This window comes from Rhinopithecus roxellana, chromosome 10 (assembly GCF_007565055.1).
Source record: "Rhinopithecus roxellana isolate Shanxi Qingling chromosome 10, ASM756505v1, whole genome shotgun sequence".
Taxonomy (NCBI): domain Eukaryota; kingdom Metazoa; phylum Chordata; class Mammalia; order Primates; family Cercopithecidae; genus Rhinopithecus; species Rhinopithecus roxellana.
In genome coordinates, this window is record NC_044558.1 from 57,073,604 (window position 1) to 57,090,679 (window position 17,076).

Below are 17,076 nucleotides of genomic sequence, written 5' to 3' on the forward strand. Positions count from 1 at the left end.
TGCCGAAGAGGTGCCTATCAGCAAGAGAAAGTAGAATTAGCCTCTGGAGAGATAGACAGGACGCCCAGGAGGAGGGATCCTGAGTGGTCAGAACAAGATAGGGGGGTCATGAAGCTGAGGGTGCTGCGGGCTGTCTGGGATGGATCTGGAGGTGAGGAGCCAGGTGGAGCTGGCTAGACCTCACCATGCTATGGTCCCCAGAGTGGCAACAAGGCAATTTTCAAGTGTGTGCGTGGACACGGACAGAGCAGACAATGGTCTAGAGGACTGCTCTGTCTCCCTGTGTGCGATCCTTGTGTGGTACCTATGTCAGAGGTTTTAGACAGAAAATAGATGTTAATTGAGGGCATGGAGAAGCAAGATTGAAGCCTCCACAAATATTACGTGAGCACGGCAGAGGAAAAGGCCCGTTTTGTGATCTTTGGGGAAAAGGTCTCTGGGCCAGGCTTTCCATGGACCTGAATCCATAAGATCCACAGGAGAGCAATTTCTGAGCTACCAAGAGGAATGGGGCGGACTGGGAGGTGGGCAGGGCAGGCGCCTGGGTAGCCTTCGCAGGGTATCTGCAGCCATTCGGCCCCATCCTCTTCCCCAGTAGCCCCAAATCTCATACTTTCCCGCCTGCTTCTTCCCAGGAAATCTCCGCCCCCACCAGAAGGCCCCCTCCTCACTGGTGGAGGCGCTGGAGGCGAGGGTGGGGGTACTGGAGGGAATCTGAAGGGCCTGGAACACTCTGGCGGATTTTTTCCCTCCGGAGACCCCCCTCAACACCTCTCCCCGTAGGCCCACTCAGGTTTCTTTGGTCAGGCTTGGAGAAAGAAGGCCAGGGTTGATAAACGGTTAGGGTCCGGCTGCGCTCCTCACCCGCCTCTTCACCCGTTTGAGGAGAGAAGAGTAAGGAACCAGCCCGGCTGGAGCTGTAATGAAGAAGGAATTTTGTCCCGGCCACGTCAGGAGTCCCAGAACCGGCGAGAGCTCAGTTTCCAGGCTTTCTCTCTCAAGATGTCCTTGAATGGCTCAATCCCTGCCGACAGGGCTCCAGTCCTGCTGTCTTCTCTTTCCCTCGGCTCTCCGCCTCCGCCACGTTTCGCAACAGCCGGCTTGGCGCGGGCCTGGGGCTTGCTCTCACGGCGCCCCCCACCTCCAACTCCCGGGAGTGGGCGGAGGAGACCCTGGTGCCTGGATAGTGCTTCTTTACTGGTCTTTCGGGGCGCCTCGGGGTTCGGACGCCGAGGATCCCGGCGCCACAGAAAAGAAGAAAGGCCTGCGTGGGGCTGGTGCCCAAGCCGACCGATCGGAGCTCCCCCCGGAACAAAATCCTACGCGGCCTTTTTGCCGCAGGGTGTGTGTGTTGCTCCGCGCAGGAGCTTAGAGAGGCCTCCCAGGCTCTCCAGTGCGATCGCGAGAACCAACAGAAGGCCGGGGCCGGGCGCCTGGGCTCCGGGGATGGCGAGTGCAGAGGGCTGTGGGCTTGCAGGCGGCGGGCAGGCGCGGGAGCGCTTGGAGCCTGCTCCAGCTCTCATCCCGAGGCCGGCGGGCTAGCGAATTAACAGAATTCCCGGTATAAACTTTTAAAAATAATATCAGTTTTATTAAATATTCGAGAACGGACCCAGAGGTTGGATTTATACAGGAGGGTAACACGAGGGGATTTATTTATTTATTTATTTTATCCTACTGGCTAAACAAATGTCATTCACTTTTTTTCTCTCTTTTTGTAATTTTCCCTCTTTTTTTTTTCCTTTTTGAAATGGAATAGGAACACTGACGGTGCTAAACATAAATATAAATACAGAGACCACAAATACAGCTAAAAATATTCACACAGAAACGGTCACAGTTTGTAAAATGCCATAATGACCCCCAGGATTCATTAAATACAATTTGCCTGGGCTGGGCATTTGCTGGGGCAGAGGGGCTGGGCAGGGACTGTGGGGAGGCCCTGGGGGTTGGTGTGGAGCCAAGGCGCGCCCTCCTTGGGCCTCTTGGCCCTCCCCGGCTGCCAAGCCGGGCCCTGAGGCCCGAAGCAGAGGCCCCAGGCCCGGGTGCCGGCCCTCTGCACGGGGTGCGGGGGTGGGGGCGTCGAGGGAGTTGGGGGAGCCAAGTCCTCACTTGGAGGGCAATCTGTAGAGTCTGAGTTCAGGGTCCGAGCCCCCAAGGCCTGGACGGGGAAAGGGGCCTGCAGACAAGCCGAGAAGGAGCTAGCAAGGGAGCGAGGAGGAGGAGGCGCGTGGTGAAAGAGAGTTGTGCGGTGAGGGAGGGGGTCCAGAGCTGACTTTCAGGTCCACGTTTGGCTCCCTAATTTTGTTTTAGGGAATCAAAACACATCAATTGTGCCAGTGATAAATACAGAGTGTGTGATTAGGGCAGAGTTTGGGGGGGAGCGAGGGAGATAGGGAGAGAGGGGTGGCAGGGACAGTCCTGGTCACTCTTTCTGTTTCTCCTCTTCTGTTTCTTCTCGCTTTTCCTCTTTTCCGCCTAGGTTGTCGGCGGTGGCCCCTCCGCCGCCCCCCGAGAGAGTGGACGTAAGATTGGATTCTTTTTTCCACTTCATCCGGCGGTTCTGGAACCAGATTTTGATCTGTCGCTCGGTCAGGCAAAGCGCGTTGGCGATCTCGATGCGCCGGCGCCGCGTTAGGTAGCGATTGAAGTGAAATTCCTTTTCCAGTTCCAGGGTCTGGTACCGCGAGTAGATCTGGCGGCCGCGCCTCCGGTCCGCTCCGTAGCCGACCCCTAAAGATCCGGGCACAAAACACACTAAAAGCAATCAGCAAGGCGTCCTCTGCAGACTATTTCGCCTAGCAAAGTCCTGACCCTCCCAACCTGGCCAGCAGCTCGCAGCCCCATTAGGGCTCTAGCCTTTTCCCGTTTGCCCTGCCCCACCCCCACTGGGGGTACAGTCAGGACCCCAACTTCATTCAGACCTCCCATAGGTGGGACGTGTGTGTCCCAAAGAAAGGTGTGGGGGGGGGGGCGGGGCAAAAGGCAAACGGAAAGCTGCAAGTCTAAAAGCTGATATTTGAAAAATCCCAGATAATGGGGATGAGGGCCCCCTTTCTCAAGGACTGGGCTCCCCCATCTCCTCAAGTATCCTAGTTTCTTGGAAACTTCTCCCCACTTCTCTGCCTCTCCTCTTCCCCTCCCTTCTCCTCAGACTGACTCCACTTTGGGGGGCTCCCCCATCTTCTGCTCCCTCCCCTCATCCCCTGCCCTGTTCCTGCCCCCTCAGCTCGTCTTGGAGACCTCCAATCCGTCAGGGGCCAAGGGGGCCAGGCCCCTGCAAGCGAGCGGGAGGCGAGTTGAGGGTGCAGAAGAGGGGGCCCTGTCTCGGCAAGGAGACGAGCGTGATTGTTTTTATGGGGCCATAAAAAACTCTCTCCGCCCGTTCTTCTAGGGAAGCCGGTCATAAAGCCAGTTCAGTTTATTTAATTTATATCTCGGAGCTGTAAAACTCACCACTGTGCGAATTCATTCGCTGCATCCAGGGGTAAATCTGGATACTGGCTTTCTGGTCCTGGGGCGCAGTCCTGCCCTGCTCAGAACTAAAATCCTGAGCGATTGAGGTCTGTGTGTTATGTCCTAAGGTGTTTTGTCTGCAGTTTGAGAGCATGTCTTTCTCCTGGTAAAAGGAATTAGATCCATAGTCATACGGCCCCCGGCTGGAACTGAACACGACATTCTCCTGTGGCGAATAAAAGGGAGTCGAGTAGATCCGGTTCTGGGCAACGGCCGCTCCATAGGTCGAGAAATGCCTCACTGGATCATAGGCGGTGGAATTGAGGGCGACGTTGGGGAGGACGTCCTGGCCCCCGGCGAGGTGGCAGGATAAGGAAGGGTTAGTGAAGTAGGAATTCATCCCTTTGCCTTTACCTGGTCGGGCTATGATTTCTTTAATATTTATTTCTGTCTCCAGTTTGTACTCGGAACTAGATGGTTATAGGGACGGCTCCAATCCAGGACAGACAAAATGACAAAGTCAGCTGACCCCCTCCCAGCCAATCGCAAGCCAGATGTCAAGAAGGGGGAAAAAAATCGCTTCTGCTTCTGTTGATTCCCTAGTTGAGACTAAGTGTGTGCTTTGAAAGTAAGACTTGGATTTCTTTTAAAAATATATATGTAGGGGAACTGGTTTGGTGGTGAAAGAGGGGTGCACGTCCCTGAGCAGGGCCTTGGGACTTAGGTAAGGAGAGCTGTACTCCCAGGAAATCTCTTAGCCCCAGCTAACTTTGCTGTGCTGTGGCCAGAGCAGGGCTAGATAAATCCCTGTATTTTCAATCTGGTTTCATCTTTTATATCTGCCCCCTTGTAAAATTACACCCTGATTTCTCCATGGGAGGAAGAAGGAACTCCCTCCCAGCACAGGAGGGGGTCCGCAGAAATCCTGCAGGAAATCCTGGTTTGACACTCCATGGAGTGAGTCCCATCACTAAACTAGTATTTTTTTCTCCAATAATTAAAAAAAAAAAAAATCAAAAGTAGAAAGAAATTTCATGAAACCTGTTCCCCTGAGTAAGTAGAGTGTGGCTGAGAGTCTTGAATGTAGGAGGGATGTGGGGAACAACTAGGTCTAAAGGGGCAAGACTTCAGGGTACAGTGGCAGAGCTGAAGTGGGCAAACGGGCCACGCATCTGCTCTCCTTTGCCTCCTGGTTCCCTTCTGCCTCCTCCTCAGGACCCCTCTTTTGGGAAAACTCTTCCAGCATTTCTGCCTAAAAGAGCAAATGTATAAAAATGCAATAGAAAAATGAGAAAAAAGAAGTAAAATGTAGGGAGGTGGCACCGGAGGGGGAGAGACAGAGAGAAAGAGAGAGAGAAAGGAAGAATGAAAACTCTGAGAATCTTTCTAGAGACATCAACTCCTGTTTATGTTGGTGAGAATTTATGATTTGGAGCCAGTGAGGGCCGGTGGGGTAATTCACATAGGATCCAGCCAGAAAGAGAAGGCTGGTGGGGCTCTGATGGACAGTTGGCTTCCTGCAAGCTCAAGCCCCTGCCTTGGTCAGAAGCCCCTGCCCCCTCCAGACTCAGGGCACCGCCAGTGGAGGCGCCCCTGGACCTGAGCTATGAGGCTTGGAGACTTCAGAAAGGGGTTCTAAGGAGCTCTCACCCAAGTGCCAGTCACCCCTGGTGGGGATGGGCCTCTCAGCAGCCTCAACCCCCATTTTTCCCTCCATCTTGAGGCTAAAAAAAAAAAAAAGGAAGAGATGGTTACGAAAAGGCCGCTGAATCCGAGGCTTCTGAGAGAGCCGCAGTAGGCGAACTGAAACAGCGGAAAGTGTGCAGATGGGGGTTTTCTCCTGATTAGTCCAAACTTAATTTGATATCGTGATATAGGCTGAAAATGCTTTGAGTTGACAAAGAGGGGTGGTGGGGAGTGTGCAGGGAGCAGTGAAAGCTCATATTCTTCCCCCCACCACCACCATTTTTGGGTGGGTTGGGGGGGAAAACTGGTTATAACAAGAACCCGGATGTCGCGGGATTTTATGATCTTTTCCTTCTGTGTAACAAAGCGGAGTAATCAATGGGTAGCAATAAAGCCATAAACGGGACTATGCTGAGAAAAAACTCGTTTATTCATCTTCTGTAACGTTAAGGTTTCCCTGGAGTGTCGCTAGGAGGGAAAACTAAAGTTTCGAACCCAAAAGCAGACAGTGTGCAGGAGCTGGTGGAGATAACACGTTAGTTAATACATGAACCTCGTTAGGGGGTTGAAGAGTCTTCCTGTCAGACAATTTGTGTTGGTTTTAAAAAATACAGCCCCAATCCCATAGAAAGGACAGAAATTTGTCGGTATTTGGAAGGGAAGGGGAAAGACTCCTATAATTATAAAGGTTCCTCCTTCTAGACCACATTTTCTTCTCCCCAAGGAAATGAAGGGGAAAGCGTAGAGGAGGATTTTTAAATTAAGAAAAAAAATTTTTTATATGAGTTATCTCGTTTTGGGGTGACTTGGCAGGTACACAAACACAGACACCAATGTGAGTTGCTTTTTGCCCTATAATCCAGCTGTCCTCGAATTCATGGCATGCCTGAGCAGAGGTTTCTAACAGCTGGCTGAGGTTTTAGGCCCCCTGGAGGGCAAGAGGTGGGGGAGAGACAACAAGGCAGGAGTACTCTGGGGGCTGAGCTAGGGAACAAGTCAGTGCACCCCTGGACACAAGTAGCCTCTCTCAGAGTTCCCAGCCTCCTTTCTGCCCTGAGGGTAATGGTGTAACAAGTAGAAGAGGCCGGAAGAGAGAGTAACTCCGTCCCCCCTACCCCAGTTTCAGAGAGAGAGAGAGATTGCTAGAGGGATAAATCATGTCAGTGATATTTCCTTCAAGATACTGAATTGTTGCAATGTACAACAAATTGAATGATGGAAGATAGGATGTCTTAATGAGGTTTCGCTTTCAGTGAGTGTTGATTTTCTGTGTATTTAAAAATCTTTTATGTCTGGGTGGGGGAGGGAAGGACCTTGGAAGAAAGAAGGGGCTTCTGGGGCAGCATGGACTACAGCCCCCAGCAAGGATGCCTAGGTTTCCTTGAGCCCCTCCTCAACCATGTCTGGAGAGGAAAGGGGCCCCAAAGTTGGGGAGATTCTCTATTGGGGCCTAAAGGCGGTGGGCTCAGGGGGATTGGCAACCTGAGAAGCAGAATGTGAGCCTCAGCCCCGGAAAGTTAAGTGTTTTATGACGTCCCTAAACAGAGGGCAGAGACTGAAAGGTCTCGCCGATTTATAATGAACAGAAACCAGCTGCTGGGTGAAAAAGGCAGAAATGCTGGAAGGGGGAGAGAAGGGGAAACAGAAATACAAATAAATTCCTCCACTGCTTAAAGACTTTTGGCAAAATTAATTTTCAACACACTCCCCTCCATTACCTTTCATTCCTGAGGAAAGAAGCCCTCTTCTTTCTCTTAGATCTTTAATTACGCAGCTGAAATTTGCTGAAAGAATTCGCTCCAAGGGGGGAGAGCAGGTCAGATGAGCCCGATCTTCCCTCCATTGGATTATATTTTCCTTTTCCCATTTCATGTTAATTTTATTTTATTTTATTTTTTGGCAAAAGAATGGCTGTCTATAGGGGGAAAGTTGGGACTTAGAGTTTTCTAAATATATTTATATTTTCCTGTTAAATTTGTCTGAAAACAATTATGGAAACTCATCAGCAGAAGCAAGAACAGATGTTTTATTAAAACTGCAGTTGTGCTCTGTAAATATGCACAAGTCTTGGGAAGGAGGGGAGAGAACTTGTTCTTTGTTTCTATAAAACCAGCCCAGAGAAATCAGAGAACACTACCCCCGCCCCAACCCCATCAGGCTTGCAGGTCTCCTTGCTGTTGCTCTGGCCCCTTGGCCTCCCGAATCAGGCATTCGGAAGGGGCTTGGTGTCAAGAGCAGATTTTCACTTTCAGAGAGGTTTTAATTAGTGGATTCAAAAACAGAATTCAAAAAACACACAAAAAGAATACAGGGGAAAAGTTGCCACTTGCTTCTCCAGTCCTCCCCAGTGCAAAACACATGCTTTTGATAGCGCTAATTATAGGAGAGAAATTTACTGCCTGCGCCTTGGACCTGAGTGGGGTGCAGTCACTGGCCTGGAGTCCCCAAGGATAAGGGTGGCATTGCAGCCTGGGCACTTGGGGATTTCCCTAAGCAAGTTAAAAGCTACCACTCCAGCCTTACTCCGCTTTAGGCCAGGGAAAGCCTGGGGGCCTGTGAGCTTTGAACTGGGGAAAGGCTGGGTGGGACTGGACCCAGCCTGAAGAGGTTCGTGGGCAGGCCTCACCTTGCTGACTTTTGCGTTCCACTCAGCTCTGGGAAATATATTAATTTCTTGGGGAGGGATATTTGAAGTGAGCGGGATGAGATCTGGAATTTTTATTAGGGGACAATATTTTCCAGAGGTCCTCCTGAGTTGTGTTCTATTTCCTCTCTCTCCCCAGATCCCCCAACTCTGCGCGGATGTTTGTGACTCACCCACCCTCGCACACAGATACACATGCTCCGTTCCTGGCTGCTGCGTCGCAACTACAGCTCGGTGCCTCCGGAGGCTGCTCAGGGACCCAAGCACTGGAGCCGCAGGACTCAGTGCTCCGTCTCAGCGCTTGGCCTGGGTGCTCAGCTGCCTGGACGCGACCGTAGCTGCCCGACCCTGCCCCCACCACCCCCAATTCTCACTTTTTTGAGCAAGAGAAGAGCGGTTGCCCCGCCGGCCCCTTTTGTGCCACTGGACGAGGGTTAAAATCCCTGTTACGGAGAAAGCCGAGTTTCAGTAATTGCTCAGCTCCCCTCACAACCCCTTAACCACTATTTGGTTAAGGCTTTGCTGTTCTAGAGCGACTGCTTAGTTGGCCCGATTGGTCCATTATTTGACTTTTTTATTTAGAAATTAAAAATAAATTCTACTCCAAATGCCTGCTGTTTTGTGTATAAATAAGCTCCTTTGATCTCCATGGAACTTCTAGTCAAAGGATCAGATCGCAAAGAAAGCCTCCTGGTCTGCCAGAGAACCTGAATGCAGGGAATGCTGCTTGGGAACACTAAAGCATGGCTCACCTAAGGGGCTTCAGTTTCCCATAGATATGATGGGGAAGCTGTCTGAACACATACCTGCCCCCCCTACACACACCACATTCCAAAAAGGAACACTCCTCCTTTCAAAGTTTAGGCATGGAGAGAAGTGAAATTTGACATACCTAACACAGAAATTGATTCCATTTTGGGGTGCTAATATTTTGGGGACAGGGCCCGGGCTGACCAGTTGAAGGGAGCTGGGGAATCAGCAGGGAGGAGGAAAGGAGGAAGAGGCCAGATTGAGCATGTTAAGCTGCTGAGAACTGCCCCCAAACACCTCCGAGGCCTGCACTGGTGACTCCTCTTTTGGGCTAAGAGGTTGAGAGGCTACCGGAGCTGCTTTTGCTTTATTGCAATTAAACGGAGAAGAAAGGTATATGGAGGGGCTCTGCTAACTCATGTCACATTTCCTCTCCCTCTTTCTCTCCAGATTTCTGCCTGACCTTTCCTAACCAGCATTTCACTTACTGCTGCTACCATCAGCAGACACAAACTCTCACATCGGCATTTGTTTGGCTTCTCAATTCCCTTCTCTGACTTAAGGTTAACATAAAATAGGTCCCAAACATCTCTACCCCATCACGCTCAACCCTGAGCCCCCTTCCAGCTCCATCTGGAAAAAATCATTTCTGGCTTTTTGGGGGCTGGCGCCCAAGCCTCCCACCTCTATTCCAAGCAGCTGAGTATCAGCTCAGGAAGGGGATTGGGGAGAGCCTGGGGATATAGCTCTCTGAGCTGGGAATGGGGAGAAAGCTTAGACACCTAGGGACACTTGAGGGGGACAAAGCAAGTGGTCCTGCTTGGCCCAGGAGAAAAATTAAAATCCAGAATATCCAGAATATTTTCAGCCCCCAGAATAGGGCCTCAAGAGGATGTCCCATGAAGAAGAAGCCACAACAGGGGGTGTGCTGCTCTGCGCTGGGTCAAGGGATCCCCAGCTTCCTGGCTTCTTCAATACCTCTCTCCACATGAAGCATTGCTTGGACCTATTTGAGAGGTTCATGAGAATTATCAAATTCAAGAACTCGGTATTTATGACGTCACAGTGAGTTGTCATATAGAAATTGTAAATGTCCTACCAGTTATACATGGCAGGAGTTTTGTGTGTGGGTTCCCGCCCTCCCTTCATGTTTTTTTCCTTTCCCCCTCTTTCTCCCCCGGTCTAGCTTCTCCTGCTTGAAAATAAAATGTTGTTATGTTCTGGAACAATAAGCCAACAATAAAACAGCATCCTCATTTCCCTATAAATAATTTTATCCTTTATTGTTTGCAGATCTGAAAGAACCATTTAATCTGCGCTGGCAAAAAGAGAGAGAGAGAGACTGGGAGGGGAAAATTAATTTCAGAAATGAGAATATTACTTACTTGAATGATACTGTTTTAAATTTAATAGCCAGGAGCAAAATTAAAGGCCAAAAGCCAACTATCTGACTCTACACCTGGCGGGATTGGAAACGTATAGGATCTTTAGCAAAGGGGCAATTTAATTTTGTAGGATTTGCTTAAATTCACTGCAATTTTGGGGGGCTGAGGAGAAGGGAGTGTGGGAGGAGAATGACATGCTATATCTAGCTTTATGAATCCACTAGCATTACTCTAATTTAAAACCCAACAACCCGGTCTCAGGGAAACTCCTGCAGAAAGAAGTGGGGTAGTGGGGGACTGGGTTGACGGGGGTGGGCTCAACTTTCTCAGTGAGTGTGGCCCCCTTAACCAAGTGGTTACCAGGGAAAGGAAGAAAAGCCTAGGCAAGGGAAGGGTTGCTCAGAAGTCTCTCCACCACAGGGACACCCGGAGGTTTATGGTGTCCCCATAATTCCCCTTACCCTATAAACAGCTGCCCTGTTTTAAGACTATTTCTGCTTCTTCCCCTCCGAAAGGGAGAATGCAGGAGCTTGTGAGGGCAGGAGGGGGTTGCTGGAAAGGGGAGGGAGTTCGGGGATAGCACTGCACTTTGTTCTCCTGGGCGAGTTCGCTGGTTTGGCGGGTTTCTGACGCAGGGTGGCAGCAGACAAAACAAGTAAACAACTCACAGACACAATAAACAGGAGCGGCAGCGGCACCATGGCAGAGGCCATGGGCTGGGCCAGGGGCACAATCCTGAGGTAACGTCACCCCAGTGCCCGGGGTTACCAAGGCCCAGAAAGCCTAAGGCTGCCCTCCGTGAAGGGTGGAAGGAAGGTGGAAGAAAGCTGCACATCTCTTGGTGCAGCCAGTCTGGACAAGAGTCTTGGGAGGAACCCGATCACCTAGAGAGTGGCGGAAAACCCCTCCAGCCCTGCTCTGGTCCCTGCTTTCTTTTTTGGGGTTTTCCAGTGACATTGATATTTCCCCTCTGCTCTTTTTGTGTCTCCGGAAGGGAAAAAGGCTGGGAAAGAAGGCCCATTAATTCTCAGCCTCGGTAGCCCATACTCAGTGCTCTAGGCCACAGGCGGAGGGCCCAGCGTCCTCTCCCATGCTGCTCGGACCAGCCTTCTCCCTGACCAGGTCTTGCCCTGGCTCAGATATTGATGAGGATTAAAATGTAGTTCATCCAGTAACCGGATCTGGGTATTTGGGGGACCTTAGAGAACTCCCAATCCGCCACCATGGATGCAGGCAAATCGGGCTGGGGTGGGGTCAGTGGCTGGCTTGGGTAAGCAGGGGGAGAAACATATTCACTGCATCCCTACCCCTTCTGGTTTGCCTTTTCCACCAGCTTCTCCAAGCACCCTGGCCAGCAGCCGCCCCAGACCACTGTCTAGAGGCCACCTTATTAACCACTCTTATCCCTTCATCGCCCCAGGGAGGCTTCCAGTGCCAGGTCTCTGTCTACTCAGAACTGCTTGCAGACCCACCACGCCCGTGAAAAGAGTACCGCAGAACTCAATTTCAAGACAACTGGTCTCCCCTGTAAAATACTTTGTAAGTTGGCAGAGTTTGCTAGAAGGTGTGGAGAGAAAGCAGAAGGGATTTAGTATTTCCCCAGTCCAGCTGCTCAGGCAACAAAAGCAATAAAGTCTGAGAAAGCCTTTATGGCATCCATTGGTTACTGGAACCTGCATACTGCGATTCCAGTGCACACATATTTCCAGCAGAGCGTGCACAGAGGGCCTGCTCAGTGCACCCGGTGCCTCCATGAGCCCATTCTCATCTAGTGAGGGTTAACAAAATTTTGCATGCACATAAAATGGTGTTTGAGCGAATATAGGCATGGTAATATTCAATTAACCACCAAGGAAATATGAGTATGTATATATTCATGCATAAGCCTGAGTCTGTACATTTGAGCCTGTATATAATAAATACATAACACTCCCAAGCCTGGTTTCAGAACACAACAGCCAACCCAACAAGGTCGCCTTCTCTAAACAAGGTTGCATTCTGTCAGGATCACAACTGTCAGACCAGGGAAAGAAAGGGTTTGCTCTGCCCATTTCTCCTTAACTAGGAACCGGCAGGTGAAATACAGCGGATGGCAGGGCTGACAAAGCCCCTTGTAAGGAGAGCAGGCAGGCCTAAGGGTGCCCAAAGAGTGGGCTCAGAGTGGGAGGCTCCAAGGAATGTTGCCAGGCCCTGACCCACAGATTCCGTGTCTCTGCCTGGGGTGTGCAGAGTCCTTGAGCCAGATTCTATTCTCAGCCACCCTGGCTATTATTAGATAATCACGGAAGGGCTCTCCTGCAGTAAGGACCACGTCAGCAGGGAATGTGGCCTGCAAGGAGGCTGAGAGTTGCCACTGGTGGATCCTCTTGTGCTTCTGTTTGAATGCCAGAGAAGGAGAGAAAGAAGGAGAAGGGAAAGAAAATCGAAAGTAACTGGGAAGCAGAGAGTTGGTGTTGGAGTCCACTGGGGTCCAGTTTATCCCCTGGCCAGGGTGGAAAATGAAAACAGAGCACCAGTCGCTGCTGCTCTGCCTTCTCTCCCTGCCTCTGTCTTGTGAGGATGGGTCTAGGGGTGAGGGGCATAGGATGGGGGTGGGGGAGCTGCAGGGCTCTAGACAGGAAGGAACAGAAAATCAATTAAAATATTATATAAAGACACCTCAGGATGGTGCTGTTAAGCGGCCAACCTCGAACTCTAGCACCCCCAAATCTCACTGTGGACACACTCGGGTCGTTCCAGGATTGAGATAAATACCCCAGCCCTCGCCCAGGCCCGCCCCTCTGGTGGGAGGGGGCGCTTCTAATATTCCAGGTGAATCTCCACTGGCCTGAATGGCCTTCTCTGGAAAAGGTTTTCTTTCGGGGGAGGACAAAGGATACTTGTGTTCCCACCCCCCCAATCAGCGGCCATCCACAGGGGCAGGGGCAGACAAAATACAGGCGAAAGAGAGAAATACAGGCCTCACCGGTAGGCGATTCCCACATTACGCCAGGAGAAAAGCTCCCTTTTTCGGGCCTCTCGGGCCCCTCCAGTGTCCCACCGCACTCCCTTTGCCCTTTTCAGGTCCCACAGACTCCGGGTTCCCGCCTGCCGCAGGCTGGATCTCCGGGGCGTCAGCCCCTGGGCCGTGCCTGAGCGGCGGGAGAGCGCGCGGCAGCCGGAGCAGGCGGCGGGCCGGGCCCATTTGGGGAGAGCCAAGCGTTTTACTCGATCGTAAACAAGGAACGCGAAATTAGCCCCTCGTCAGACGCCTCTGCCGACACACAAGTCCTACCGAGGGGGGGGAGGGGGAGAGAAAATGCCATTTCTTCCCCCGGGAGAATACCTCAGAGGCCTTTATGTTGGCTGCGAAAGGGGAATTTTGGGGGGGCAGAAAAGGAAGGGAAGGCGGTTGTGGGGGGAGGGGAGATAAAATTCACCGTCAGCTCGGGCCCAAGCGGTTTGATCTGAATGCAAACTGTATTTTTAAGAATGTGATAAAAACAGGTTTCTTTCCCCTCCCCCGGCCCCCCACAGGCGACGGGTCAGGGTTTAAACAGGAAATCGTGGAGCGATCCCCTCCCCCACTGGGACTTGGCGCAGAATCCCAGTCGCGCCTCTGGGAGAGGGTGGGGGTGGGGGGGTGTCTTGGCTTAGATTGAAGGTGAGTCTGGCCCCCAGGCTCTCTCGGACCTCGTCTGGAATATGCTCCCCCACGCCTCCGGGTGTGTCTGCCTGGGTGTGTAGGCGTTTGCGTGTGCGTCGCCCTTTATAGACAGAAATTCACACTTATAGGGGCCGCCTTGGAGCCTCAGACCCGGGCCGGGGTCATATATCAAACTGCAACACATTCAGGGCCACGTACATTTGGAAGAAATTAAGCCACTGTGTTATGAAACCATATGCGTCGGGTTAAGACTATACAACAGGCCATTAGCACCAATTATTAGAGAGATCCCGAGTGCCCAGGACTCTCCCGCCGCCCCAGGCTGACGCCCCTACCCCATAAGCCAGCAGCCCCCGGAATCCTCACTGCCTCCACAGAACCTAGGAGACCCTGCCAGGAGGACTGGGCCTGTCCCCACCCAGCCTAGGGCCTTCCCCATTCCCACCTCTGCCCTAGGCGAGGCAGGTCCTAGCCTAGAGCAGCCATGCGTGGCCAGCGGGCATCCCGGTCCAGTGGGCATCCCGGCTGGGATGGCCGCGGTTGGGGGTGAGGGGCGCAGGACCCGGGAAGGGAAAGCCGGTAGGCCTCTTTCTCCAAGCACAAGATGGCTTTTGAGTACTGCATCGCCCACCCCCACCCTCCATCCTCCACCCTCCACCCTCCACCCAACGCAGGGCACCTCCCACCCTTCCATCCGCCCGAGTGGGGGCGGGAGCAGGGGGTGGGCAGACGCTCTCCTCTCGGCTGACGCGCACCAGCCACCAGCCTCCCCCCTAATTGCCAATTAACAGGCTCCGCCGGCAGCCTAGATGCGCCCGCTTCCTGCTCTGCGGCCCGGCCCTAGGCCCACACTGCGCATGTGTGAGCTCTAAGAGTCGCGCTCTCTGGGAGGGAGGAGGCTGCCAGACAGGGAGGGGACGCTGGAAAGTTTGTTTGGGGGTTGGGAGGCTGACTTTGCTTAGGGGGCAATGGGTACAGCCTCTAGGTTCTCTCTCCCGCCTGGAGCTTGAGCTTCCAGTTCTCCTCCGACCCAGTTCCATTAGCCGAGAGCCCGAAGATCTATAATAAGCAGGTACTGACACAGTGGGCAGTAAAAGCTGGCGCCCTAGACCGCCAGCTTGAGCCCCACAGGTGCTGTTCCCTTGCCCCTCCACCCCCAACTTGGCACACAGTGACATCAGGACAACACAATCGCCCCACTACCAGTTACCAGTATTCCAGTTTAACCCCATTTCTCTCCCACCCCCCACTTTTCCTTCCCATTACTACCTACGCGCCCACCCTCTCGCCATCCTCCTCTACTCCCTAACGAAGACAAGCCGCTGCTGTCCTTATCTTGAAACCGCCACCCAGCTACGGACCATTAGTTACATATTTGAACCAATAAGGAAACACTTACCGAGCGCTGCTGTCACTCTCCCTCTCTCCCTCTCTCTCTGCCTCTCTCTCCCACTCTTTCTCGTCTTCCCTCATTCTGTGCCGCTGCCGAGCCTGTCTCAGCTCCACACACACACATATGCTTTATATAAATTCCAAAATAAAAATAATTAAAATCATCCAAAAGCCAAACAAAATTAAGGAGAGTTGCAAGAAGGGGGCAGGAGACACAGCCTGGGAGAGGGGAGGGGCGGAGGCATCTGCAGCTCCCTAGCTCAACTCCTGCTCCTGCATTCCTCCTGCCCCTTGGGGGCCAGAGGGTCGGGAAGGGAGAGAGAGATGCCCTCAACTTCTGTCTCTCCCCTCCTGTCCCCACCCTCCGGAGCTGCCCCCAGCTTCGGCAACTCCACTTGGGAAGAAAAAAAATTAAATGTGGGGAAAATAATTATTAATCAGATTAATTTAAAAAAAAACTGCTAATGAAGGGAGCGCCCAGCGCAGGTTTCCCTGGCAATGGTTAGGCTCTTACAGAGAGGACTGTTCTGCGGAGCGCTCGGAACGGACAAACCACAATAAAAAGTTCACGTTCATGGATGGAATCCACATGACTTCTTGTGGCCAATCCAACTTGTGAGTCGATCGTAAACTTTTATTACTCAGCTGTAAATTTTCTGCAAACAACCGGGAATGCGATGCATTTGTGTAGCGTGTGCAAATGGGCGCCGCGGTCGCCATGTTTACCCAATTCTCTCATAGAGGGAGCATCCCCGGACCCCCACCCCACCCTTACCCCCACCCACCGCCCACTCCCCACGGGCCGGGCTGCTGCAGGCGAGCGCGGAAAGAGCTGAGGGCGGACGCCCAGACGAAAGAAAGCTTCAAGCACGGAGGGTCGGTTGTCTCTCCTGGCTTGCCGAGTTTTAAATATTGTCCTTAATAAATGGGGGCATTAAGGTTGGATCAGGGGGAATTCAAAGCTTTGCAAAGATTTGTGGCCTTGAGGCAGTGATGGCTGGTGAGTTGCAGGGATTGAAAGGGTGCCTCCCTACCCCTACCTTTTTTTTTTTTTTTGGAAGAGAACAACATCCCCTCTATGGGGTACCCCTGAAAACCCCTACTCCACCCTAGACAGGAACAGTAGTGTAAGACCACTGGCAACCACCCAGCCAAACCTGACCTGGAGTGGTCTGAAGAACCTAGGGGACTAGACCTACCCTGGGCAATCCTGCAGTTTAGCAAGAGAGGTGAGAATTGGGGGCAACTTCTAGGACCTTCAAAACGACCCTCATCCGGGGGTCCCTTTCTTAGAGAGAAAAACATTTCCCCCCAAGACCATCCCTAGTTTCACTTCCCAGTTCAAACGGTGGCTTACTTGAAATCTTTCTACAATTAAAAATAAAATTAAAGCCCAAGATCTTGGTCTCTTCTTCCTTTTTGGGGGGAGGGGTGCAAGGCAGTAAGCCTTTTGGATCGTGTTAGATTGCCCACACCCACCTGCCTTTCTCAGAAAAATTTTCTGATTCAGTGTCTGGGCAGCTGGGATGTACTACCGAGGCCTGAAAAACTAACCTTTTACTGCCCTGAATTCCACCTTCTGTGCTAAAATTTCGAGCAGCCTGCTTTTCCAGACCCATAATTTTGAAGGTGAGTCCAGAATAAATTCCCCCATATAGACTATTTGCCGGGGGAGGGGTTGCAGCCAGGTCACTCTCCCTACGGGCTGCAGATTTGAAGGCCAGCAGCTCTCCACTTGGTCCCGCATCAAGCTGGCATGGGAATCTCAATGGCTGGGTGCCTCAACCCGGACCAAGAGGGGATACCTCATGCCTTCCCCAAACTTCCTCCATAGAAAGCAAAGCAGTTCCCTAGGCCGGATGCAGGGACCTCGTTTCTTTTTTACAAACCCACCCATAAATTTTATAACAGGTAGTTAAAAATTACGACAAGGAAGCGCTGGCCCAGCTTTTCACAATGGGCAGCAGGGAGAATGGGACGGCGCTGCGGGCAGCTCACCGGAAATTTCACTTCTAGACTGTGGCACAACCTGTCCTGAGTTCTCCCTAATTGGAGCGGGGTAACTTTCCCAGCCAGCAGGCAGTCACTGGGGCATCTTATCTGGGGAAGATAAGACT

At 52.0% G+C, this 17,076-nt stretch overlaps 2 protein-coding genes across 3 annotated transcripts in view; both read right to left on the minus strand.

The window, feature by feature from the left end:
- Window positions 1–17,076, minus strand: part of HOXC4 (homeobox C4) — a 61,500-nt gene that overhangs the window by 23,837 nt on the left and 20,587 nt on the right. The window lies entirely within an intron of this gene.
- HOXC6 (homeobox C6) lies at window positions 1,570–15,520 on the minus strand. 2 transcript variants are annotated; one of them, XM_010373875.2, is made up of 3 exons: window positions 14,967–15,520; window positions 3,457–3,802; window positions 1,570–2,733 (listed from the first exon to the last, which is right to left on the minus strand). In XM_010373875.2, exons 2-3 carry the CDS (start codon window positions 3,608–3,610, stop codon window positions 2,426–2,428), a joined length of 462 nt encoding a protein of 153 aa, XP_010372177.1. In that variant the 5' UTR covers window positions 3,611–3,802; window positions 14,967–15,520; the 3' UTR covers window positions 1,570–2,425. The 2 variants fall into 2 exon arrangements, with proteins under 2 accessions (XP_010372177.1, XP_010372175.1); XM_010373873.1 differs by lacking the exon at window positions 14,967–15,520 and having other exon boundaries at window positions 3,457–4,014.

What these genes read in the sequence shown, in the direction of transcription:
- HOXC6 (XM_010373873.1), bottom strand. Translation starts at nt 3,856, where the DNA reads ATGAATTCCTACTTCACTAACCCTTCCTTATCCTGCCACCTCGCCGGG. An exon ending in GCGAATGAATTCGCACAGTG is followed by an intron (nt 2,734 to 3,456) that starts GTGAGTTTTACA and finishes CCGGATCTTTAG; the next exon opens with GGGTCGGCTACGGAGCGGAC.